The 27,658-nt window shown below is 46.7% G+C and overlaps 1 protein-coding gene across 1 annotated transcript in view; it reads left to right on the top strand.

Annotated features, from left to right (window-relative positions):
- Nucleotides 1-23,403, top strand: part of Klf13 (KLF transcription factor 13) — a 47,832-nt gene extending 24,429 nt beyond the window's left edge. Inside the window, exon 2 of the mRNA XM_005320057.5 lies at nucleotides 17,436-23,403. Within this exon, the coding sequence (XP_005320114.1) occupies nucleotides 17,436-17,725 (290 nt within the window). The 3' untranslated portion in view covers nucleotides 17,726-23,403. The remainder of the gene's footprint in view (nucleotides 1-17,435) is intronic.
- The last annotated feature ends 4,255 nt before the right edge of the window (nucleotides 23,404-27,658 follow it).

Genomic DNA, 27,658 nt, shown 5'->3' on the forward strand with positions numbered 1-27,658 from the left:
ACTTTCATAATGACTATTCAGAGTTCGTGTGAGGAGAGAAGCTCCCTGATAAAGGAATTTGACAAGGCCAGGATATTCTCCCTATCTCTCTGCAGCTGCCATGCAGGTGGCCTGGGCTGTGGGCTCTGTTGGTACCTTCTTTGGGTGTAAACTGTTTAGACTGTGGGTGGACCTTCCAGAGAGAGAGGGACTGTGGTGACAGGGAATGGGTAGCTAACCACAGAGCTATGCTCAAGAATAGTGCCACCATTTGCTAACTATGCAACTGGCACCTCTCTCAGACCCTCCTTGGGCTTGATTTCTTGGCCTGTCACTTAGGGAGTTTTACTGGGTCTGCTGGAACCAGAGCAGGGGCTTGTCACCTTGGTTATATGGTGCAGTTACTGGAGACTTTTACAACTACAGTGCTTGGATCTCCCAGGAAAAGAAGTCATGGCCAGGGTAGTGCTTAGAGATCCTGTCTCAAGTTTTCTGAGACTGGAGCTATTGTGTCCTTGAGTATTGCCGCAGGATTGTAGCAGGACTGTAGAAAGCCTCCCCTTGAAGGGAGGTACCCTGGGGGGTTCTTGGGCAGAGCCTTGTCCCTGCCATCTGGCTTGGCCCACCTGGGACTGGCTTAGTGTCAGGCTTAGTCCCAGCAGGGGTTGGGCTGCTTCCAGATCTGTTTTCATTTTCAGTTCCCTTTATTGCTAAACCACCTCAGGGCCACTGAGAACAAACTGTTGTCCTCAGCTGACCTCAGATTCCTGGCCTCAATTGTTTGCCATTTGCTAATTTTAGCTTCTGATCATTTCCACCCTTATCCTCCCCCCCAAAGGGAGACACAGACCAAGAATAGCTGCCGGGAAGGGGGACTGTGGTGGTTGTGGCCAGAGTTCCCACAGTGATCTGGCAAGGCATGTGGATAGGGGAGGAGGGGCTCTCCCTAGGCAGGCCCCTCGTGGAGGACCCTGCATTCTTGGGGCATTCACATGCCTTAGAGGAGAAGACAACTCATGTTTGAATTTTTCTCCTTCCAAACAAAAACTAGTCTGCTTCCAGGAAAATAGTGCACCCTCATGGCCCTGCCTAGCACACAGAATCCCGGGACTTGCTAACTCCACCTACCACCCCAGACTCAAGGACCCAAGTACTAGCATGGGGTCAGATGTAGCACTCAGCCACAGCCAAGGTCCAGGATTCCTGTTAGGCCATGCATGTGTATTGCCTGCCCAGTGTGGCCTAGAGCCAGCTGAGCTCTGACCTCCCAAACTTCCATGTAGGCAATGGGAGGAGAACTGGGCCTGAGTGGATGTGTAGTGATAGCAGGCCCAGGGAACCAGGCCCAGGCTTACAGGACAAGACCTGCTTGGAAGGGCAGGCAGAGAAGCAACTGACCCAACCTCAAACCACAGGGAGCAGGCCCTGGGAGAGCAAGAGACGGAATGAACTCCAGCGTAGAGAACAATAGATGCCAGGGTAGACAGAAGCATGTAGCAAACCACCCACATCCTCAGCACGCCCTCTCACCCTTCCTGTGGTGCTGTCTCTTCTACCTTCCATCTCCCTAGCTCAGTTGTCTGGAATCATTTTATCATTCTCTCCATAATATTTTAGTGCTACACATTTTTAAATGAAAACACAGTATGTATAATTCTGATTCTAGGATGGCACTAAGTAAGCCGAATGAAGAAATTAAAAGCCAGAACACCCCCTGCCACACACATACACACTTTGAGTTTGGAGCCACCTTTGCAAAATGTGCTGAGGATGTAACTGAGTAGTATAGTATATTTTGTGCATACATTAGACCCTGCATTCTGTCCCCAGCAAACACACACACACACAACAGTAGGAGAAGGGAGGCAAGTATCTGCATCCTGTAGGTAACACTAGTTACAAGTAAAAAGGAGGCAACCAGAAAATAATGCTTCTGTCAGTGTTGAGCTGTTCAGACATATATATTAGAAATCAAAAGCAGCATTTGCCAAAAGTAGTCAAAAGTACTTTGATGGTAGCACAGTTAGGAAGAAGCCTAGCTGCCCAGTCTGTTTCCCTTGGGATGGTCCACCACCTCCCCCAGAGCAGGAAACAAGGTGTCACTTCCACATACCTTAGGGGGACTCTAGGGCCAGCTACCTCCCACAGTTTCTGAAGAGAGGTTAGGGAGGGAGGGAGGGAGGAAATTCTCTAAGGAAGGACCAACCATAGTGCCAAGAATGTCACACCCCATTTTGTAAATTATTTTTAAAATATTATGAGAGCAGCATATGCATTGATACATGAAGCTTAACCAAGTTCTTCTGCACATTTTATTATGATACACAGGTTCCTTGCTGTTCCCCCTACCTCTGCTTTCTCTACCACAAGCAACACTACAAGTTTTCTCTCTCTCCATGTCTTGCTCCTTGTGGTCTTTTTGATGTTCAGTTTTAGGCATTATCTCTTGATTTCAGTGGTGGCAAATGAGGACATGGCTCCCTGTTACCCCATCCACAGGCACCCTTCCCAGGCCCTGGTATGATAGGATTAGGTACCTATGTTTAGAGTCTGTAGCTGTCCTTTTACTTGATTTTCTTGGTGCTATTGTCACTGACTTGTCCCTATACCTCCTTGCCATGTGCAGCCTGCTGGGCATGGCCTGTAGGGTGTGTTCCCCTAGTGATTGGCTGTCACCTTGGAATTCCTCCCTGACACCTGGGCTCCCCTTTTCTTCTGTCTCTTGGTGGAGCCCCTCCTCCATAGCTGCCTAGAAGGGTGCATGAGAGGCCCCTGGGGAAACTTGCATTTGGCATTGGAGCTGCTGAACTGATCTTCCCCCATCTTCCTTCTATTTTATGATCTTTTCCCTCTTCTTGAAATCTGGATTTGTCCTTCTCTGTTTATTCATTTTTTTTTCCCCTGAGATTTTCTTGATGGTCTTTTCCGTCCCTGCCATTGGGGTTTTCATTTCTGCCCTATTTTCCCCTGGTGTGTCTTTACTTTCCAACTGAGCTTTCTTGGGGATGCTGCTTCTGTTGCGTGGTTTTTTGTTTTTTTGGTTTTTTTTTAAGAAAGCATCTGTTCTTGCTTCTGCCAATCCTTATCTTATCTACGAGGATCTTAGTGATAGCTCTGGAAGTTTCCTTCTCCTTACATGGCCTCTGCTTCCAGAATTGCTTTTTCTTGGATCTGTGGACCCCTGAGCCAGGGGCTATCTGAGGTGTTTGTTGATTCTGGTGTCTGGTGACACTGCCCAGAGGGCCAAGAGCTAACTGGGAGCGAATGGGACCCTGTGAAAGATCTGCTGGGCCATTTTCTTCAGGGCTTTCCCCAGAGAAGTCTTATGTCCTTGCCTTGGTGTGGATGGGTATGGATGATCCTGGCTGCAGCATTCAGAAGCAGCTGGGGCAGGAAGGTTGAGATGGCGGCATCAGTAACATGAGCTGTTTACCAAGCCTCTTTTGAGGCTGCCTTACCCTGAGCAATGCCACGTATCTAATCCAGAGCCCTGTCCCATGTAGACCCTCAGACAGACAACCATCTGTTGAGGGGAGGAACACCTTTATATGCATTGCCCCTCTAATGTTCAGGTGTCTCTCTCCCTCTTGCGGCCCCACTGTACCACACTACCACCTTCCAGAGGCTCCTGAGCCTTTGGGAGGGCACTGCACAGGGGTAATAAGGGTCTCTTCTTCACTTCCTCTGCTGCCTTTTCATTCCCCAGCTTCCAAATTATTATCGTTATCTTTTTTCCCCTTTTGCTTTGTTGAACCCTCCCCCCCACACACACTCACCTTTTCCCCTTTCTTATGTGGGACTGGGGGCTTGAAAGTGGTAGTTGCCCATGACTGATACCTACCTTTACCCAGAGTTTCTATTTGTCTTTAGTTCCAGTATGGAAGGTCTAAGGAGAGATGCAGGGTTAAGATGAGAACCAGGCAGGGGGGTGGGCACAGGGAGGATGATACCTTGTCAGCAGCCAGTGTCCTCCTTTTATTCTTGCCTAGTGATGTTATCCAAGATTAGCTTCACCAGCCCTGGACTATCTCAGTCAGGACCTGTAAATGCTTAGAAAAGGTAACATGGAACCTTAGGTCTGGATTCACTCCTTTCCCTGCATGATCATCTTCTTGTGAGCTGCCTTTGGTTGCTTCCAGAATGTTGCTCAAGTCTTAGGTCTATTACTCTAGTACCAGACAGAACAGTTTCATTACTCTAGAGATTTCCCTGTGCATCCCCTTTATAATAGCCAGTCCTGAATCTCCCTACCTCTGATGAGCTTTTCTGTGTAGATTTACCTTTTGTAGAGTACCATGTGAATAGAGTCATACAATGTATATATAGCCTTTAAGGTCTGGATTCTTCAACTTAGCAAAATTCATTGAAGATTTATCCATTTTGTTGTATGAATCCATAGATCCTTCCTTTTTTATCATTGAATAATATTCCATTGTATGGGTGTAGCACAATTTGTTTATCCATTCATCTATAGAAAGTACTTGCTTCTGGATGATTATGAATAAAGACGCTATAAGCATTTGTGTGCAAGTTTCTGTATAAACATAGGTTTTTAGTTTGCTTGGTAAATGCCTAGGAGTGGGATAACTGGGTTGTATAGTGTGTGTTTTCATAAGAAACTGACGAATTGTCTTCTAAATTGCACCGTGCTATATTTTCACCAGTAATGAATGAGGGTCCTGGTTACTTAAGCAGCACTTATTATTAACTTTTTTGGATTCTCTAACCATTCTTATGTGTAATACTGACTTTTTGTTTTAATTTGTATTTCTATAAGGACAGATGATGATGAGCACCTTTTCCCATAGTCATTTAACTTCTTGAATGGAATGTTCACATATTTCATTCAGTTTTTAAGCTGGGTGTTGAGATTGCTTATTGTTGAGATTGTTCTTCATATTGTGAATGCAAGTTGCCTTTACTTTTAGTCAGCCTCAAATGAAAAGCATTTTTATCAAGTAAATAAACCTGACTGGTTGGCATGCCACACCTGGGCTTTCAGCAGCTGTCAGGTAGCAGTGTCTGTGTGCTGCAGCACATTGTGGTGCCCAGAACCAGGTTGTTAGCCCAGGGCTCCTGAAGCAGGGGAACAGATGATTACTTTAGGGGGCAGGACTTGACACATGTCACTTTGTTTAGCTCAGGGAAGATGCTTTCAGCCTCCCTTGAGAGCCAGTTAATGAGCAGACCCTCAGAATAGAGAAAAAGGAAATGGAAATGTCTTTTCATTGGGTTCAGCTCACCCACTGATTGAAGGCCTCTGAATGTAGCATTCAGAGATATAGAAACTTTTGGAGCAGGGGATGGATACACATGCTTGTCCCTTCAAAAAAAATGAGGGGTGACTGTGTGTGGGGGGGGGGAGGGAGCGCGCCCACACTTGCACACGCCCTTGTCTGTTGTGGCTTCTAGCTGTCCGCTGGCAGACAGTATTTTATTATTACTGTTTTAAAGAGGACTTAGGAACGGAAATTTTCAAATGTGTTTTGTAACCCTTAGCAAAAGGAGGGAAAACACCTTTATGAAATTCCTGGCATGTAGTCCTTTGGACTTTTCCAGGCAACTGTACCAGTGTGTGTAAATTAGTGCTACTTCCTTAGAGGTCAGGGATGCCAGGTTCTGTGGAAGCTGTCCCAGTCATGAGCAGGGGATTGGGTGAAGTGTGTGTGTATACACAACTTTGTAATATAGTGTTACTGCATTCTTTCCAACTGCCCAAAGCACTTCTGTTGAAAAATACAGGAATGCCACAAAGGACAATCATGTAGGAATCTCATCTTTCTAAGATAACCCTTGTGTTTCCTTCCTGCAGTTAGAGATCCACAGCATGGAGCTCCATGCATTTCAATGGTGAGGCTCGGCTTCTGAGTTTCCCCTTGTCCACCCACCTCCCCAACAGATGAAACTAGGTTCTAGACATTGGAGGCAACACCAATGAAAACTGAGTGCCCTACCTTCCACCTTGGGGTTCTGAGGAAGAAAGACATGGCATAGAACCAGGCTCCTGCCCTGGTGGTTGTCCTGGCTTTCACTAGCCCTCCCTTGGTGTCAACAGATAGCCTCAGATCATAGAGTCCTTTGCAAAGCTATTGAGGGAAGGGTCGCTCCAATCCTGGGGTGAGGGGATAAGTAGAGTGGTATCCATTTTTCTTCCTGACTGGTATCCTTAGGGCCAGCTCCCTTAGGGTCTTGTTCCAGTTGAGAACTGTAAAGGGCATAGGAAACAGGATGGAGCGCCAGACAGGATGTGATATAACATGGACAGGGCATGGGACAGGGATGGTGCCAGGCTTTGTCTCCTAAGGAAAAGTGCCTCATGAATAGTTACTAGAGTATCTGCAGGCAGGGCTGAGGGGCAGGGCCCAAGGCTCCTGGTTCCTTGCCAAGCAAGCTCATTCTCTTCATGGGTTTTAAACCGTGATTTTCCCAGAAGATACTGGATATAAATTGCCGGTGACTGGAATCACTGGTGTGCCACTAGGGCCTGGGCTTCTCAGGAGAGACCCTGAGAGATTTCTTGGCCCTTCCTTGATGTCTGGAGTAGGGAGTCCCTAGCACTGTTCAGCTTTTCTACAAAGGACTGGTCAGAAAAGATTGGGCCTCAGTTTCATCAATAACCAAAGGTTACTGGCCTATGACAGTTCTAATTTACATACTTTAGAAAGTCAACTCTGAATAGTAGATTAGTGTGGTCCCGTCCAGTCCGCCCCCCCCCTCCCCCCCCCCCCCCCCCCCCCCGTGTTCAGCTAGAAATTGTTTTCCTGAGGAAAATGGAGCCTGCTGCTGTATGTGTCTACGTGGAGCATACCTGGTTGAGGGGACAGAGCTCTGGAGGCAGAGCCCATCTGGATTGCTAAAACCCCCAGCAGGATGACTTTGTCTACAGTGGGTACTCGGGCGGGTTCTCTCAGCTTTCCTCACTTAGGTGAAGCCTCAAAGAAAACAGCTTCCCAGCTCTTTCTGTACATTAGGCATAGCCTCCTGCTGTATAGGCATTGGGGACTGACTGATCCTCAAGCTGGCCATCCTTCTGCTGGAGGAGATCCCTCTCTCTTGCAGGCCTGCTATGAAATTGGAAATTGATCAAGTACTGCAGCCTGGCTATGGAGAGAGTTGCTGGCCCTTCCTGGTGAACCTGAGGTCCAGGATATGGAGGATGGGACCTTGCTATATTGTGAGTGAGGGCCATCTGGCAATGTGGCCTGCACTGGACCCAACTATCTTTGTCCATCAGATAGAGCATTTGCTTTCATGGTTCCTCATCTTTTCTAACCTCCTGGAACAAGAATGGCTTGGGCAGCTTTTAGCAATTCTTCATTCACCGTGGGGAGATCCTGTGAAAATTTCTTCTTTCTAGGTGAAATATAGGCTGAATTCTTGGTGTAGTAGTTTGACTCCTCATTGCTGAGATTGGTCCTATACTGACACTTTCCTGTCTTAGGTTGGTAGAGTTAGATGAGCTGACCCAGGCTGAAAGTAAAACTCCATCTCTTGAAGTACATGCCTGCAGCTGTCTTGTGAATTGCTCTTGCCATTGGAGCATTTGCAGCAAGGTACAGCTTAGGTCTCTGCCAGCACCCAGGGAAAGAGCAGAGGGAGGAAATAAAGGCTGGGGGAAGGGGAGCACCGGAAGAGGAAGTGGAGCACAATGATTGCCAAAGAAGGGGCCCTCCCTCAGTTGCTAAGAGAACATGGGGGCCCTGGAGTGCGGAGCTGAGTCAGGGGCGGGGCAGGGGAGCTGGCTGTGTACACTGGTAAATGGCACAGGAAAGGAATTCATGTCTCTACCCACACCATACCATGTCCTCTCCCAAAGACCCTGACTGACACATCTCTCCCCTTCCTCTCCATAGTCTGAAGAAAATCTGCCAGATGACCATTGCTATTGTTTTTTTTATTAGTGCATTATACTTATACACAATAATTGGATTCATTTTGACAAAATCATATATGCATGGGATTTCAGTCCCCAGCATCCCCACTTTCTTTCCTCTCCTCCCTTGATCACTGTTATTTTAAGGGAAGCTTTTGTGAGTAGTGATTTTGGGAGGCCTGCTGCAGAATACAAGGCTGCACCTAATCCAGAATTGGGATCCTGACTGGGAGTGTGCAAAGAGTGTGTAATGTCTCTTTTAAAATTAGCACTTATGAGCAGCAAGAGCCAGTTTGCTGTGTATCTTTTGTTTTCAGTTTTTGAATCGGCAGTGCATTTATGTGTTTCAGAATCCAAAAGGTTTTAGTAGTTTTCCATGGAAAATTCTCACCAACCTTCATGTCCTCCACCTGCTTAGTCTCCCCCAGTTGATTTCTTCCTACTTTTCTAGGTAGCCTCCTAGAATGTCTTTTTGGACATATAGGTAGGTTCATACAGCTGTCTGTAATATTTATTTTTCCTCCTGTTTCATGCATTCTGCTCTGGACCTGGTTTTCTTCCCTCAGCAGTATGGCTTGGAGATCTTTCCATATAGTATCATAAGGAACTCCTATTTCTTTTTCATATCATCAAATGGGAGTTCCGCGATTTGATCAAATACTAACAGAAGGACAGAAGTTGTTTTTAGGCTTCTGCTGCATTGAAGAATCAGGCACATATCCTATTTTGTAGGTATGCAGGTGAATTTGTAGGATAGGTTCCCAAAAGTTTAGTTGTGGGATCATAGACACATTTGTCATTTTGATAGGTATCACCAATTACCCTGCAAGGAACGTGTAGCAATTTGTCTTTCCATCAGCAAATTATTAGAGTGCCTGTTTCCCCATGGCCTCCCTAGTCTGATAGGTATAAAGTTGTATTTCACTTGGGTTCCTTTGCCTTTAACCCCTGATGAGGGAGGTTGAGAATGTTTTCAGGTGTTCAGGAACCATTTGTATTTCCCTTTATATGAACTTTCTATGGGGTGTTGTTTTTCTTCTAATTTCTGTGAGTTCTTCTCATATTAGAGATTAGCCCTTTGTGATATCAGCTGAAGCTATATTATTTTCTCTCATTTATCTTTTGCCATTGTTTATGATAACTTTGTCCATGAAGTATAGTCAAATTTATCAATGTTTCCTTTATGGCTTCTGTACTTTGATTTATATGGTAACAACATCTATCCTTGTAATATAAAACCATTTGCTTATGTTTTCTTATAGAACATTTGTGGTTTCATTTTTCACATTTAAGTCTTTGACCAATTTAAAATTTAAAAAATAAAAAAAAACTGATAAATAAAAATTGTACAATTGCCTAATTGTAAAAATTGGTATACCATATAGTGTTTTGATACCATTTATCCTGGTATAAAATGTGTAGTATGGATCCAATCTTTAAAAAATGCTACTTTATTGTTCTAATACATTTATTGACCCTCACCACCTGGGGACTGAGATGTCACTTCTTCCTGCAGTTGCTTCTGCCTACCGGGTCCATTCTGGCCTTCCTTCTCTGCCCCATTGGCCAGTTAGTAGCTAATACAACAATATATTGATTATCCTTTCATCTAGTTACCTGTCCCCCAACATCATACTTCATTTACAGAAGTTTTCTGGCTATTTATTTTTCCAGGTGATTTAGGATAAAGTTATCCTGCAGCAAATCACACAAAGCAGAACAACAACCAAAATATCTATTTTAAAAAACATCTTTGCATCCATTGTAGAAACACAAGACACTCATTAGTCCAAGGTGAACTCTGAGGTTGTATGTGACAGTCTCCAGCCAGACCTGTCTCCCTCCAGCATCCTGATAGCCCTTGCATGTGAGCTGTATAGGAGTGCAGGATCAGCAACACTGATGCACCCACCATAGCACCACCAGGCCAGAGAGCTCTGGGCAAGGGCAAGGGTAGTTTCTGTAGCTAACAGTTACTGTCCCAGATAGTGCCACAGGCTCACTTATGCACACACCTCTCAGGAGCCCTTGGCTCATAGGTGATAACAGTATATCGCACTACTTTGTACAGGCACTCACTTTCCAGTGAATTCTCCCTTAACCCTCACAGTAACTGAGAATCAGGCAAGTTGACAACTCCAAGCATCACAAAGGAGTGGGGCAGGGAGGACTATTTCCTCTCAACAGGCACCTCCTCTGCTACAGACTGAGTCCTAAGCCTTGAGGGGTCCCAGCTGTTCCTCCTTTGGCTTGGCCAGCTGAGTTGCAGCTCCTCTCTCCACCTGGACCTCACTTCTTTTCACCTGTTCAATAGTTTGGTATGAGCTTTCAACCTGGGAGGTCATCTGCATATCAGATCCATGTGGCTTCATAAACCACTGGCATTTGTAGAGAGCAGAGCAGCCAAATGGCCTCCTAAAGAATTAGAAAAGCTCTCTACCCCACCCTTGCCTCAGAGGACAGGCCTTTCTTATATCTTCCAAGATAGTGTGACTGGCTTTCTTCGGCAATTTAGCAGTTGATCATCACTAGTGTTTGACCCTCCAATGAGCTGCCCTAGAGCGGGAGGGCAAGTAGGCCTCCCTGGAGTAAAGAACGCGGCAGGCTTGAGGTTGGGAGGTGGAAATGGCCCCAAGCCAGTGCCCACAGATCAAATCTATTGATGAATGACAGCCTGCTCTCCAGTGCTGAATAGCCAGAAACTGGGAGCCTAGGAAGAAGCTGTTTCTCTTCAGAGGCCTCCCTTTGTGCCTCCCTCTCACCTCCCCATCTTATACCACACAAGCATCCCTGGCACACACCCATGTGGATTCCTTGTGGGCCCCCCAGAGGGTTTTTTTTTTTTTTGATCCAGGAACTCTGTGAAATTGATGATTCATATGCCTTTCCAGAGGCCCTTGTTCAGATACATTCCCTCCCTTCTTTAGAGGGGAGCTCCACCACGTCTCCTCAAGCCCAGTGGGTTGGTGCAGTCAACCTGATCTGAGGCTAAATAGGAAGGATGTGCTGGCAAAAAGCCTGGTGGGAGACAACAGCTCTGACCCCGCTCAATGCTAGGCATTGAGGAGATTGTAAAAAGTGACACCTCCCACCCAAACTGCCCACAAAAGGCTCACAGACCCACCCCACCCCCAAAATTGTACAGGTGCTCTTGAAGCTCTGAGGAGCTCATTCCCCTTATGGGTGGGATGGTCAAGGGTGTGTGACTTGTGCCAGATAATTGAGAGTTGTGTCTTTCGGACAAGAGGGAAGAGCAGAAGGGAGCCAGTGCTAGGGCCCAAGTCTGAGATCAGTCTTTGAGCTGGAACTAAGTGCTCAGAACCAAGCTGCACTTGTATGTGGCTGCTGCAGAGAAGGGTGGGTGCTGTGTCCGGGCTTTAGTGGGAGGGGATATCCCCTGCACTCCACTCCTGGCCGGCCTCTGGGAGGGAACACACTGTTCCCGCCCAGGCCTGTGGCTTGGGCAAGACCAGCCTGTGGGACGCTGTGTTCCCTGATAAGATGAAGCAATCGCTCTCAGTGTGCACTGCTCAGCTTGTGGCGGCCTCGCGGCGGCGCCAGGGAACATTTATGTAACCTCAGTCCCTGCCCACTCCGCGTCCCTTCTCCACACTGCACACTCCACCCTGCACCCCCACCCCACGCATCGGCCCCCGGCAGCATGTCCCCGAGCCCCTGTACCCAGGTACATTCCCTGTCTCTGTGTGTCTCCTCCCCCCACTGGCTTTTCACCCAGCAGCCTGGCATACTTGTGATCAGGCACCTGAAGACTTCCTCACCCTGAGATACCAGCAAACCCTCCCAAACCCCACAGGGCCTGGCTTCTCCTTCAACCCCCACACAGTGGTGGGGCCCTCCCACAGTCTCCCTTCTGCTCCCTCCCTGCACTCAGCCTCCACACAGCCAGTCCCCAGCCCCCTTCCTCTCAGCCCATTTCCTCTTCACAAAGCTTAATCGCCATCCTGTCTTGTGCCTTTCATTCTCCTGCTATCCCCACCCCCAAAACACACAAGCATACACAGTTCAGGCCCCCTGAGCTGTCCTAGCTTCCAGAGTGGGGTCTCCTGGGATCTGGAGTGGCTTTGAGATTCTAGGAAGACCAGCTACCTTATGGGGGTCTGGATATACAGTCCCAGCTCCCCTTCCTGAAAGCCACAGCCACTGTTATTTCTGAGTTAGTTGAGCCCTCTCCTTGGGAGTGTTGTGTCATACTACTTCTGCCTCCTTGTCGCATGCGTAGGAAGAGGCAGATACAGGATTTGGGTCCAGCAAGGGGAACACAAGTTTGCTTAGTCCAGTGGTGCCCTTTGCAGTGAAATGGGAGCTGGGCTCACTCCCTGTAGGATGCCCATCTGGCCCCACCCTCACTCTGGTTTGCTCTGGTGCCCATTCAGCTCAGCCACACCACCCTGAGGTGGGTCCCCAGAACAGCGGTTTTTCAGTGATGCCAGAGAATGACACCTACTAGTACCTGAAACACTTTCAGGGTCCACAAGATCAGAGTTCTTTTCATAACAATCACATTATTTGCCCTTCATTCTCCCAAGAGTACAGTGGAATATTGCCGCGGCTACTTCATGTGTGATGACATCATCCCTCTGGACAGCTACTAGAATGTATGCTTGGGTTTAAGATTTTTTTTCTTTTCTAATACAATACATATCAATGGATATTACCCATAAAAGCAAAGGCTCTTTAGGGACCCCACTGAGATTATAAGCAAAAGTGCCCTGGTTTATGAAGTTTTCTGTCCCTCTTTCCCCCAGCTCCTCTTCATTCTTCTGGCTTCTCCTTGTTAGCCTCCTGGAGGCCACTTGAATGCCTCCACTCGGGCTACCCAGCCAGAGTTGGTGCTGTTCCTTGCCAGCATGAATCATAACTTCCATTTGTAGACCAGTTTACTGGCTGTTGCTTCTCCTAGAACAGGGATATGGAGGAATAGAGAACAGAATGGGAAGGATCACATCAGTCAGGACCTTGTCCCCAGGGCCAGGCATTGGGTACACATTCAGTAAAAGTATAAAGGGGCTGATGCCAGAGAGGCCATGAGCCAATTGCTGGTCAAGTGTCAATTTTAGACTTCTCCACCTTCCCCCATTTCAGCTTATCCTATATGCTGCAATTCTCTGCAGTCCCAGTATCACATGATCCATCTATAATTATACCTACTTTGTATGCTTCCCAGGAATATAAGCAGAAGGATCCTGAAAAGGACAAAGCCCCCAACAAGACCCTAGAGCTACTAAGAAGCAACAGTGAATCTGAGCCCACCAGACCCAGATCTGAAAGGACCCTGTTGATGGGGTAATGGATGAGAGCAGCAATGATAGCTAATATTTCAGGAGTAAATATTTGAAATATGCCAAACAGTGCCAAGGCTGGTTGCATATAACCCTCTGGAATCGTCACAGGAACCCCACTCAGAGAATAGGGCAGTATATTCATTTTCGGCTGCTATGACACCATAAACTGGGTGACTTAAAGGCAACAGAATTTTACATCTACCCCCCCCCCTCCAATCCAGTTGGGGATTGAATTCAGGAGTGGCCCCCCACCCTCAAACTGTATCCCCAGCCCTTTTTATTTATTTACTTTATTTGAGACAATTTCACTAAATTGCCCAAGCTGGCCTTGAACTTTCGATCCTCCTGCCTAAGCCTACTGAATAGTTGGGACTATAGGCATGTTGCACTGCACTTGGCCAGAAATTTACTCTTAATGTTCCTGAAACCAGAAGTCCAAAATCAATACATTGGCAGGATTAGTTGTTTCTGGAGACTCTGGGGAGAAAGCATCCCAAGCTTCTTTTCTATCTTCTGGTGCCAGGAACCTGTGGTGTTCTTGACTTGGAGATGTATCACTCCAGCTTCTGCCTCCATTTTCACATTACATTCTCCTTTCCCTCTCCTTGCCCCATCCCTATCCCTTCCTTTGCCTCTCCTCAGGATACTTGCATTCTCATCCTAAAATTTATGCCTTAATTGTATCTACAGACGCTTCTTCTTTTTCCACACTCAAAGATCCTGGAGGTCAGGACTTGGACATATCTTTTGGAAGGCTATTGTTCACTCCACTGCAGATAGTAAGGAACTTGTTAAAAACCATACCATCAGCATGTGATGGACACAGGGGCTGACCTGACACATTTAATACTGGACCATTTAATACCAGACCTTTCCGAGATTTTAGTGACTAATATGCATTATGAATGTCCAAGCATAGAATTAGCATGTAGCATTTCTCAAACTCTTTTGTAGAAAGGTTTTTTTTTCCTCCTGAAACCAATTAGCAGTTTATTTAATACTAACATTTCTTCAAACATCATGTAAGAAATGTTGGCTAGATATTTAAAAAATTATATTTAAATATTCCTTTTTATTTTTATTAAAGGAACGAATGCACATGATTTAAAAGACCAATAGCACAGAAAAGTTTACTACCAAAAGCATCTTCTCAAGTCAGCCCTACACCCCAGAGACCAACACTTTTCTTTCTGATTTTAGTTGTTTGGGTGGATTCTTCCATAAGTGAACTGATTTTATTCCTATTTCTCAATTTATAAAATTTAGGTTGTTACTTCTTTGCCATGAAACTTTGAGTATTTATTCCACTGCTATCCCTTCTCTGACCTCTCAAATTGATGAATATATTATTTAAATCCTTTTATTGATTATCTTTTTAACTCTCACCCTGTTTCTCACATATTTATTTCTTTTGTACACTGGATCTTCCACTTTTCCATGAAATTCTCTGCCAGGTCCACAATTTAGTCCTATGAGCGTAGCCTATAATATTGATCCGGAACACTGACATGTGGTGCTAGGGTTTGTGTGACCATGACTTGGAAGTTCACATCTGTCTTCCAGGACCTGTGCTGGAATCACATTTCCTTCTGCCATCTCATTGGGTTGTTCTGAAGGATAAATAATGTGACACATGAAAAGCTCCTAACACAGTTTTTTGATTTAGAGCCCTTCACTGATTGCACATAATCATGGTATTTTAGTTTGCTTCTGATTTGGACCACAGTTTTTTTGTGTCTTATATTTATCCTGTAGTTTCTAATTGTCTCTCTTTTTTTCCTTTAAAGAATAGTAACGTGGGCTGGGGATGTGGCTCCAGCGGTAGCCCGCTCGCCTGGCATGCGTGCGGCCCGGGTTCGATCCTCAGCACCACATACCAACAAAGATGTTGTGTCTGCCGAGAACTAAAAAATAAATATTAAAATTCTCTCTCTCTCTCTCTCTCTCTCTCTCTCTCTCTCTCTCTCTCTCTCTCTCTCTCTCTCCTCTCTCACTCTCTTTAAAAAAAAAAAAAAGAATAGTAACGTGCTTTCCCTGTGTCCTAAAGTTTATCCAGCTTCTTGGTTTACTTTCTGGTACACAGAACTCACTTTCTTCCTGGAATAGCCTCCTGTGAGCCCTGGTCTACTGTTCTCGTGGCCTCTGAGGCCTCAGCTTGTTCTTGACCTGAGATGCCCCTTCACTATTTACTCATGTCTCTAGCTTCTCAGTTTTCTCTCATTTTTGCTGGAGCCTGTGAGATGTAAACTTTTAAGTCCCTAATCTGCTTCTAGCATCGGTTGTGACTTAGGAAAAGACTGGTATTTGTTCCAGCAGTTGTTCCCTCATAGATAACCTGGTATTTGTTTCTCCCTTCCCTGTTTATTAAGTTTTGTGATCTCTTCTTTTTACTCAGTGTTTTTACTTTTCAGAGATTCTCTCACAGCAGGGGCCACCTTTCCTCACTTCCCTGCCCACCTTTGTTAGTCTCCTGACTTGGTTAATGTCTTCTCCTTCCCCACCCTCCCTCTTTTATCTTTTTTAAACTCAAACAAAAGCTATCTTATTTTGTTGTAATTTCTTGTACTCTTTTTTTTTCTCTATTTTCCCAATCCATACCTTCTATTAGATAGACATTGACCTCCTGGATCAATTCCCTGTAGCTTTCAACTTTTAGCCCCTCCTATTTAACTGTCAAATAGATATGGGAAATGATGATGGCTACTTGGTTTTCAAAGTCCCCTAAATACCCTTCCCCAGAAGAAGAGAAATAATGAGAATAAATTCAGCCTCACGTAGACCTGGGCTTCAGCAGTACTAGGAAACAGAACACTGCAACATTCACATTTTCTGGGATGCTTCCTTGCATATATTTCCAGCTTTTTAATGGAATTTTTTGTTTGAGCAGTGAAATTTTCAATTTCTAAATGTTATTTTTTGTTGTGGTTGTGGTGATGGTTCTCTGTGGTGTTCTGTTTGCTTTATGCATCAAATTTTGTCTCCAGTTCCTCAAAGAATTACTAATTAGAATTGTTAGGTTAACTTTCTCTTCTGTTTCCTGGCTTCACTCTTTTTCATCTGGAATTGGTGATTTTGTTGTTCTTGGCCTTTCCCTTTTGTGCTGCTGATTTTCCTTAGCTGTCTGACTATTCTTGAGTGTCTGTTTATATTTAAATCTTTATATTTAAAGATGTGTGGGTGGTGTGGATTTCCTCTGCTGAGCATAGGTGGGCCAGTTTCAAAGACTGGCAGTCTGCTTTAGGGTCTGTGTAGAGGAGGGAGGAAGAGTGACTGTGTCCCAGTGCTGGAAAGGCTAAAGGTGCCAAAGCACCCCCATCCACACCAATTCTCCTTAAACAATTAATGTGATTTTTTTTGTTTGTTTTGCTTTGGTAAATGCAAGCCTGTTTCATGTTCTGAGCAAGGTGTGGGAGAAGAGGAGAAGAATCTTGACTATAAACTGATCTTCATGACCTCCCAACTGGGCTCACTGTGTTTGCTTTCTCCCCAACTGTGTAGGCCCCTTTTGGAGTGTTCTGGGCCACCGCCCTATCTGTTACCATGCTCGAATCTAACAGGAACCTGTTGAAGTCTCCTCTGCTGGCCTTTGTTGGCTAGCCACACAAAGTTCTCTCAGAGAAAGAGGAGGAGGCTGGGCCCTGGAAAATGCCCAGACTAACCCCCTCTTGTTACATACTGAAGAAACTGAGAAGGTTGGAGTGGTGACAGGACTCTTAGGTGTAGACATTGTCTTCTTGCTGTTCAGGGATCTGGGAGCTGAGGTGTGGTTCCCATAGGGCCAGTGTGGGCCAACTTGGCTCCTGCAAGCAGGTGGAACCACAGCATGAGCCTATACCCCCACTCCCCTAGGGCTGGGGAGAGCTAACCCTGCATGGGCATGTTGGATGCCATATACTTAGGGGGTCCAATGCCAGGGACCACCAGTCCTGGCCCATATACAAACCATATACTCTACAATTTCTATGCTGGAAATGCTGCTGTTTTATCCTGGGAGCTGTCATCTGCTTCCATCCCAAGTGTGGCGGCTTGGAGGCCATGGTTCACCTTCACCTTTACCCTGATGTATTTGACACAGAAGATGAAGAAGATAGGGCAGGGGGCATTGATGAGAAGTCATAGTAAATGAGATGGAGTGGAGCAGGAGTGTAGGGATAGAGAGCCACTCTGGGGGATGGTGAGTGGACACACCTTGGCCATGGGGGAGGGCAGGGACACATACAGAAGATCCTAGGTGTCACTGTGCACGCTGAGACTGATCCTCTGCTTCTGTCGCCCCACAGGTGAGAGGCCCTTTGCTTGCAGCTGGCAGGACTGCAACAAGAAGTTCGCACGCTCTGATGAGCTGGCACGGCACTACCGCACACACACTGGTGAGAAGAAGTTCAGCTGCCCTATCTGCGAGAAGCGCTTCATGCGCAGCGATCACCTGACGAAGCATGCTCGCCGCCACGCCAACTTCCACCCCGGCATGCTGCAGCGGCGTGGTGGGGGCTCGCGGACCGGCTCACTCAGCGACTACAGCCGCTCTGATGCCAGCAGCCCCACCATCAGCCCAGCCAGTTCACCCTGAGCCCCACTGGACCCACAGCAGCACAGCCCCGCCAGTCCCTCCGCCAGCCCCGCGCCCAGCCAAGGACCCCTACCCTGACAACAGCCATGAGCAGCCGCTCTCACCTCCTCTTTGTCAGTCCGTGCCCTTTCCTTTTGTAATAAGAAAAAAAGAGCAAGAACTTCATGAAAAGTCCACGTAAAAACACTTTTCTTCACCTCAGGTGTCAAAGTCAATTTGTAAAAAAAAAAAAAAAAAAAAAGCAAAACAAAAAAAAAATCAAAAGAAGAAAAAAACAAAAAAAAATTTCAAAAAACATCATCCACAAATTGCACAATGGAGATACCCACAAAGTTGCGATTCAGCGGTGTCGAACCCCCTTTCTCAGGGATGGACACGTTCCACGAGGTCAGTGAGGGCACCCCTTCCTGCCGCCTTACTCTGTACATAGATTTGCACTCTGGAATTTTCTATTAGGTTTGGGAACACACTGGGGACAGAGCAGGCCAACCAGTGCAGGTGGAGCTCAGCATGCATGTGGGTCAGTCCATCAGCTGGGAGTAGATGTGGTCACTGACATTTGTGATTCCAAGGCAGATCTTTTAGTGGTGAGGCGTGTCCTCCCCCTCCCTTCTACCCATCCACTCAGCCTCCATCCTTGGCCACATAGGCTTGGCTCAAAATGCAGATGGGTCTGAGGGACAGGCCACCTAACGAGGGATGCCTTAAGCCATGACAGGTCAAAGGAGCACTCCACTTGGGGAAATTGTGGAGAGTGTCATCTGCCCTCCATGACTGGCACTGCCTGTCTCACTCCCTACCTTCAGGAGTCCTCTCCTGGGCCCCTTGGAAAAATGGAAGCAGAGACACAAGCCCTGGCTGGGCACAACATCACACCATTCAGTCTCTAAGGAGACAGCCTGGGTTCCACCTGTCTGGGCCCCCACTGCCCAACAGACAGCACCAGGGACCTTCACTATTATACCATATTCTCTGACTGGAAAATAGAGCCTGGGAATTCTGGTTTTCTAAAATGATTTTATGAAGTGTCGGTGTACCCAGTTCCCTAGCTCTCCCATGCTGCTATGGAGTCACCTTTGTTTGAAACAGTGGGCAAGACCATCATGTTGCTTTCTCAGTCAGAAGGTCTATGTGAGTGGCCATGTGTGTGCATGTGTTCGCAGCACTTCACAGAGACCGTTCAGTGGCAAAAGACCAGAACATTGTGACTCGGAACTTTTCAAGAGTGGCGCAGCCAATGTCATGGGAAGTGCTGTTGGAGAATGTGCATTCTCTTTTCTCCCCAGGGAACACCAGACGGAAAGTTGTGGGAAACACTTTTCTCAGACCCTTCATGTCTGGTGGTACAGACTGAGCAAACCTCCGGCTTCTCGTCGCCAGAACTTATCTCCCTTTCCCTCTTGCTTCTGCCTACCCTGCCTGGAGACCCCAGGCCACGCCTAGCCTGCATCGCCCCATTGCCAGCCTTTTGGTAGGGGAGGAAAAGCAGAGAGCTGAGGCAGTTTCTTATGAAGCCTTGACCTGGGCTGGGTTGGTGTTCAAGCCCCAGACCAGGGCAGTTAGGCTGGATTCCAGCAAGCACCTCTGCAGACCTGTGGAGTGTCCAGCCTAGCCCTGCAAGGCCCATGTTGCGCCTTGCCTTCCTTTCAAGGGTTGGGGCCTGTAAATACAAGGCCCCAGGACAGAGTGTGTATGTGTGTGTGTGTGTGTGTGTGTGTGTGTGTGTGTGTGTGTGTGTGTATTGTGTTGGGATGAGTTGGGATGAACTCGGGTTATAGTATCTTGCAGAGATCTCTCACTTTGATGAGGAATGGCCCTTGGGACTCAGTGGGCCATAGATGGGCTTCCTAGGCCCAGAGTGCCTTGGTTGTAGTCATTCTGCTTCCATCCCAGCCCACACATTGTGTGGGGTGCAGCACAGAAAAACCCCAGCGATCCAGGCCCAGCTGGAGCCTGTAGCTTCTGGCTGATGTGTCATGCCAACTTCAGAGTGGATGGGTGCCCTCTATCTACAGCAGCTGTGCACGTGGCACCATGCCATCTGTGATGCTATGGATACCTGTTTCCAGCTCTACTTATCTGGAAGTGGCTAATGGCATGTGGTGGCTTCTGTGTAGCACAGTAGGTACCCATTTGGTCTGTGACATTGTTTGTGCTGTGGGTGGGGATGGTGGGGCAGGGGCTATCTCGTTAGTGCAGATTCGGCCCCTCTGGCCCCCCTGCTGCCTTTGGGCCCTATAATAGCTCAGCTTGCATTTGGTTTGGGAGAGAGTAGAATATGTGGTATGGACCTTGAAGAAGAGAGCCCTGGATGCTGGGGATGTGGCAATCTTCATGTCTGGTTCCAAAGTGAGGTCCCTCCCAAAGTTGTTTCTGTGTGAGGCAGAGAAAGCCACACTCTGACCACATTTCATGTCTCAGGAATTCACATTCCAGGTTCAGGAATTTTATTCCAAAGTCCTTTGGTGCACCCGTGTTTATGGTTCCGAAGGCAGGGAGAGGGAGTGGCATGTCCCACACGGCCAGAAAAGCACTCTCCACTGGAGGAGCCAGGTGTCTCCTTGTGACTTGCCTACAGCGTCACAAGGGGTTTTCTAACTTCACATCTGTCTGCACATAGGAAGGGGAAAAAGAACTCTAAACCCAGTCATATTGGAATAAAAGAAAGAGCTGGTTTGTTTTAGAGTGGGGTGGGGGGTGGGGGAGGGAAAGTGGGATAGGCTGTTTCCAAAGAGAGCACTTAATTTAATTTTCCCTCTAAATGACCCAGGGCTGTTCCATCTGATAGATGGAAGGGTAATATTGCCTTAAAACAGAAATATGCAGGCATTGGCTATTTTTGGCAAATGAGTGTGTCTTCATTCCCAAAGTGGTTCTCCTGTAATGGCAGGGTGCGGTCCTTCAGCCATAGGCCTGGCCTGGGAGATGGGGGCAGGGCACCCGGAGGGAGTTCCCCCCTGGGCATCCTGGCTGCACCCTCCAGAATCATCTGGGGCTTAAATTCATCTCATTGAAGGGTGGGGGGGAAGAATCTAAATCTCAGGCTCAGTTCACATGGGTTCTCATTAGCAGGTTTCCATCTCATCATGAAACGAGGGATGCCTTCTAAGATGTAGATTGTCTTCCCAGCCTGGGTCTACTTCAGGGTCTTTCATTTTTGTAGTTTATGGCCATGATTGCTGGTTTCAGTGGGATTAAGGAACCCATAGGGCTCCCAGAATAATAGTGAAAAATCAAATCTTTATTTGGGGACATACTTCAGCTCTAGCAGGCCACAGAGGCAGAGATCTCAAAATGAAGGGTGCCTGAGTAAAGGGAGAGTTTCCCTTAAATTAAAAAAAAAAAAAAAAAAAAAAGACGTCTAAAAGTGACTGGACCCAGCCATCAGAAGGCTGGTGTTCGGCTCATGTCCCAAACAAGAAAACCCCTTGTCAGCCATATTAGGGGAATGGTTGTAAACTCCCCAAATGCCTACTGAATCCTACAGCCATATGGAAAAACAGACAACACAGCCCTTTCCACAAAGGGCCTTGGAGTCCTCTCCTGATGGGTGCTACACAGAGATGGGCAGTGATGTTCTGGAAGAGAATGTGGTCCTGGATATGCCCCTATGCATCTTGCTGCACTCTCCACCCATGGGATTTGAGGTGCAAGATTGCCCCCCTCCAACACACCCACCTCTACTTTGAGGCCATGCATCGGGGTAGGTGCAGGATTTGCCACGGTGCAGCCTCCAGGTGCAGACCTCCGCACACTGGTGACCCCAGACCTCACCTGGGCAAGGGCTCAGATCCCTGGAGGATGATTCAGAGGTGAGGATGAGTAGAGAGGGTTGGTGGCTTTCTGAGGTCCTGAGTGAGTGGTAGAAGAACTACTGGGTCTTCATTCAAGATTTCTGTCTCCCAGTCATGTGGCCCAGCCTCTTTCTTGCCAGAAGCAGGTACTTAAATGTACTGCACAGGGTTTTAGCACTTCCTAGGATCTCATCCAGGATCTCCGCTGGGCAGATACGCTACCCTACAGGAAGATGTGATCTGGGCAATAGTGTGGCCTCGTTTCTCAGCTCCTGTTTTTTTTTTTTTTTTTTTTTTTTAACAAGGCTACCTGATTATTTTGATTTCTGAGAGGTGTCACTGATTTTTTTTTTTAAACCCATGTTTAAAAAGGCCATTTGGTCAAAACTGCTGGAAGTTTTAAAGAGCTTGATGTATTAGACACATTTTGAATGATAAGAAATGCTTAATAAGTTAACCATATCTTTTGCTACCCAACATTTCTGTATGTCATCCTGAAGACTATATCTTCCAAAGCTAAAATGCCGATGTGGGCTGATAGGTTTTGAAAGCAAAGTAGCCCCTGGAAGAGCCAGGTCCTGTGGCTAATTTTCCTGATTCTGAAGTTTCAAAGATTTGTCCTGGACACATTCCAGAGAATTTTGTACCAGAATTTGGATGTAGTCCAGCTTACTACTGATAGATGCCTGAACACCATTGAGGGAGAGACCCTTCCTCCTGTTGGCTGGCTCTAGCCCTGAGAAGAGTGGAATCAGGCAGGAGCCCTGTGTCCAGGAGGGAAGAGGTTTCTACTAGCCCCTACCACTATTGGACTTGCAGTGTAGCCACCTGGCTTTGCCCAGCCTCTCCCTTCTCAATACAGCTTTAAAACATTACTACTTTTATTTAAAAATAAACAGGATGGGAGAGAGGCAGCCTCCCCTGCCCTGCATCATACATTCCAGGATGGGGGCAGGTGGAATGGGACAGGAAGTCAGAAAGGGGACAGGATGGATGCACGTGCAACTTTCTCCTGGGGACTCTGGAGTCTTTTCTCACTGATGCCCTCCTAGAGGACCTGTTGACTGATTACTGCACATGCTTGTTTGGAAACCAGTGTGCAAGCTGAATGCTTGCAGGAGACCATCACTGGTCAGTTTGTCCCTTCCACTCAGCACAGGAGCCTATTCCTTGTGCTTGGAAGATCCCTCTCCACATTTCCACGCTCCCCCTCTTCCCAGCTTGGCACAGGCACCATAATGGGGTGTTATCAACCCCAGTGTCTCTTCTCCAGTCAGTGTCTGTGGGTGTCTGAGTGGGAGACTTTTCCCCTCCCTCACCTGGGAGAAGCCTCAGGTGCCCAGTGCTGAGGACCCCCATCAATGTCAGCATGGGGCTCTCTACTGAGCAACTATGCATTGGTGGGTTTGGAGCTGCTTACCGTGGCTCCCTGGTGACCAGGAACTGCTTGGGTAGTTACACTGGGTACACCCAAGTGACCCTTTCCCACCCAAAACCATCGGTGGAGCTTCTCTGGAATCATTTGCCAAAATCCCAAGGCAGAATCCAAGGGTCCAACACCATTTCCATCAAGTTCACAATTTCCTTTTCTGTAGAAATATTGTTTTGTTTTTGTTGTTTTTTAAAACCAATTCCCCACCATGCTTCCGAAGGCCACATTTCATCTTTTCTGGATCACTACAGTGAAGTATTACAGTTGTACAGTTCCCAATCTGGCCTTGGCTTGCTCGGATTAAACTTTGTATGTATTTTGTAAGGCATAGATTCTATATTGTAATGATGTCCTATGCAAAAAAAAAATTAACGAAATTGTAAATTTTATTGTTTTAACATGTATGCATGTTTAGTGACGTTTACATTTTGAATAAAATTTATGATTCATTATTTTATTGCCAGAGCTGGTTCCTACAATGGGCATGTCTTGCAGAGGCTCTGGGAGGGGAAGGGAACTGAAATGGAAGTGAAACTCAAGCTGCCCTTATTGGCTGAGGGGCAGCAACTTACCTGGAACTTTGCAGGCCTTATCCTGGCAGGAAGACTATATAATGGTCGTATGGAGGGTAGGTTCTCTTCTGGCTGTCCCTTCCTGCCTGTAGGGTTCTATTTCAGATCTTGAGGGCTCCATTTCTCCTTCCATCCCAGTGAGCACAGAGGACAAAGGGAGATGGTGACAGCAGTTTCTTTCAAAAGGCATTACACTTTTCCTAAAATGTTTTAGCTCTTCGTTACTGTAACATATACCTGAGATAATCAACTTATAAAGAAAAAAGGATTACTTTGGTTTGTGCTTTCAGTCCATGGTTGGTCCCACTGCGTTTAGGCCTGTGGTGAGGCAGCACATTATGGTAAGAATGGGTAGCAGATCACAGCTGTTTGCCCCAAGACCAAGAAGAGGAAAAAAAGTGGGTGGGGTCCCTCAATCCCTTCCAAGGGCATGCTCCTAATGGCCAAAAGACCTCCCACTAAACCCCACTTAAAGCCTTGATCACCTCCCCGTAGTGCCATCTTGGGGAGCAAGATTTTGTCACCTGGGCTTTACGGGACACTTAGGATCTAAACTACAGCGTCCCACACAAACACCTAGGTATTTCCTCCCCCTGGGCAGCAACAGTTGCATCTCTCCGTCTCAGATACCTGTTCCTCTAAACCTTCTGCCCAGAGTCTAGAAACTATTCCCACTCCTTGCTACTAAAGTTCTTGCAGTCAATCAGGGACACTGACTATAAAGTACACTGCCAGAGGGACAGGTCCAGGGAGCTGGAAGGTGTCTATTGATACCAGATGTGATCATTAACTGCTCCTGGCTACCCTCAGAGGCAGGTGATGGTTCTCAACAGAGGTGATGGGAAGCCCACCATTAGGTGGGTGAGTGGGTCAGACCCTTGGCCTGTGCCTGCTATAGCGTGTAAAAGAAGATACATGTGCCTCTGCATCCTCAGCCTGGATCCACACACTGCACACTGTTCTTAAATCAATACCTCTTTACAAAGTAAATGAAAACCACCAAGAGATTTAAAATATAAAAAACAAATGAAGGCATTGTAGTTGATCAATGGTGTGGTTTTTGTTTGTTTGTTTTTTCTGAAGCTACAAGGACACTGGCAGGCATTCCCTGATAGACATTCCTGATAGACATTGTGTCTGAGATTAGGAGGAGGGGGTGTGAAATGAATACACCCAAGCACATACTGAACAGCCATAAACACAAGGACACATTTTCAAACAAAATCCTTGCTGGTGCCAAGACATTTGGAGCCCATTATCAGCTGGAGTCTTTCCCCAGGACAGCCGCTGTTCTGCCTTCTCTGAGACAGTTTCCTTCTTGCTCAGGAACTTTTGTAGCTGGCAACTGCAGGATGGATCCACTTCCATAAATAGTGGTGTGTTGATAGGATCCCTAGATGCTTTAAAAATATTGACAGGAAAAAAGGAAAAAGTGGTCCATCAGTTATGTCACAGCTGAGATTTGAAAGAGGCTATAAATTCCTGCTGGAGTTCCTTTCCAGAAGACTGGACCATATCTCAGGAACCAGGAGTCTCCTGAGTCCTGAAACCTCCTCAATAATGTAGGAGGAAGACAAGACTTCAATAAGTGTGTTTATCAGCTTTTTTTTTTTTTTTTTTTTTTTTTTTTTTTTTTTGCTGTGGCCAAAATACCCAACAAGAACAACTTAGAGTAGGAAAGACTTATTTTGCCTCATAATTTCAGAGGATTTAGTTCATGGTCAGCCAACTCCATTGCCTTGGGCTTGACTAGGGGCAGAACATCATGGGGGGGGGGAGGCGTGGCAAAGGAAAGCTGCTCAGCTCATGGCAGGAAAGACAGAGAGAGTGGGGGGACCAGGTACAAGATACAGTCCCCAAGGGCACATCCTCAGTGACCTACTTCCTCCAACATGCCCCATCTGCCTATAGGTATCATTCCAGTAGTCTATTCAAATAATTAATCCTTCAGATGGATTAATCCACTAATGAGTCCCACCTCTGAACTTCCCTACATCACCGTCAATATATGAGCTTTTGGGGAACATTCCATATCTAAACCATCACAGCAAGCCAGAGGCTTTACTGTTGTGGTGTTTTAATAAATAAATATATTAGTATGTTTTACATGCCACATAGCACATTTTCTTCTCATTGTCCTGTAGACAATGAGGAAAAGTAGGCACAATAATAAAGCATTTTGAGGAGGATCTGTGGCTGGCAAGACCTCTGTGACTCAAGGTCCTGAGTGATCAGTTTCAGGACATTCCTGAGGCTGAATCCCTCTGCATTTTTTTTTTTTATCAGAACTTGGTTTAAAAAGTCAAAAATTTTGCCATTAGGTGAAGGGCCAAGGCTGGTGGCATCCTGGTCAGGTTTAGGATAGCATTTGGTGGAGGGAATAACAGGCTCCTGTCATCCTAGAGGACAGAGACTGGCCCAGGCCCACAAATTACATCTGCCTCTCAAAGAAAGGACTTACCACTGACCTGAGTCTGTTTCCTGTTGCCAATAATATAATATCACAGACTGGGTAAGTTATAAAGAAAAGAGGTTGATTTTTGTTTCCGAGTGCTAATGATTGAGGGGTCGCATCTGATGATGACCTTCTAGCAGGCGGAGTCCTGAAACAGCACTGTCCCTCAGTGCTGGCCTGCTGGCAGTGACTGCCCTGTTGCTGGAGGAATTCAAGCAGGTGCTGAAGCACTGCTTGCTAGAAAGGCCATGAAATAATTTTATTCTAGAAGGAGCCTGGTGAGTGTACAAAGGAAAGGCCACAGGGTTTTCCAGGGGGACTCACTGGGGCATAATCGTCAAGACCTTCAGACATTTTCTCCTAGTCTGTCAGTAATGTTGGAGTATGCATTGGCCTTTGGTAGGTTGGGGTTGACTGCTGAGGACCTTGAATAATAGGTGAGGCAGTGCGTAATTTACACTCATATGTAATGAGGAAGAGGGCGCCTCTATCCCCTTCCACCCCGTCAAACATCACATGTACGCCATGATACAGTTCTTACTGTTAGCCCCACTCCTAAGGTCTTCTTAGTGGGAAAGTGATCACACCCAGTAAAGGCACCCAATTTTTCCTGGCAGGGGTAATTTCTCTGCCCAATTTTATTGCACAATCACAGATCAGGGAGCAAGATTCCATAGCAGTAGTGATAAGACAGGTATGTTTAAATAGAAGGTAGTGTTCAAAATCTGGGAACTGGATTAATTCCCTATTACTGTTGTAGCAAGTTTCCACAAACATTGGCCTAGAGCAATCCATGTTTATTCTCTTATAGCTCTAGAGGTCTTAGCTATGAGAGTCTTACCAGGGCTAAAACCAAAGTTAGTTCCTCCTGGAGTCTCTTAGAAGCCACCTACATTCCTTGGCTTGTGGCCTCTCTCTGTCTTCAAAGCCAGCCAGGGTAACCTCTCTCTGACCTCCTGCTTTCCCCCTATGAGGACCCTTATGATTGCATCTGGCCCACCGGATAATCCAAGGTTCTCCCACCACCGGTAGGTCCTTCTTACATCTTCCTGAGCCCAGGGAACAGAGCAGCAGTGCAGGCTGCGTGAGAGAAACGCAGGGTTGGATGAACTGCCTCCTGTCTGGGTGGAGACCCCTGTGGTCCCTACAAGGGAAGTATATGTGGTTGAATTAAACTAAACTGTTTCTTCCAGCTGTGATTTTTTAGTCCTTCATAGTATTTTCCTTTAATTCCTCACCTTTGAAAAGCAGAATACCAATGAAATTATTTATCACTGTGCTACAGTTCTTATAAACAGGTTGGTCCTCGAGGGCTGGCACCCAGGTGACTGGCCACTGCCCGCCCAGTGCGCAGAGCCTTGCTCACAGTGGTGACCTCACAGTGCTGGGGAAAGGACTTGGATCTTCATGCCAGGCACAACCAGCCTGAGCCTTCAGCTCTCAAGAGGCTGTCCATGCAGCCTTGGAGAAGTCTTTTGAGGCTCGTCTTCCATGGCAGTAACCAGTCTTGGCCATGGACTGTATCAGGTTATCAGAAATTCTCAGGAGTCATTACGTGCCAGGAGCCAAGGCGGCTGGAATTGTGCCTGTGCCTAGGCCCTCAGCCCCCTCAGGACCTGGCCTCTACTCCCATATTTTCTGGGAAAGGGATCTGTGGGGAGCAAGCCCTGCTGGACTATC

This window comes from Ictidomys tridecemlineatus, chromosome 5 (assembly GCF_052094955.1).
Source record: "Ictidomys tridecemlineatus isolate mIctTri1 chromosome 5, mIctTri1.hap1, whole genome shotgun sequence".
NCBI lineage: Eukaryota > Metazoa > Chordata > Mammalia > Rodentia > Sciuridae > Ictidomys > Ictidomys tridecemlineatus.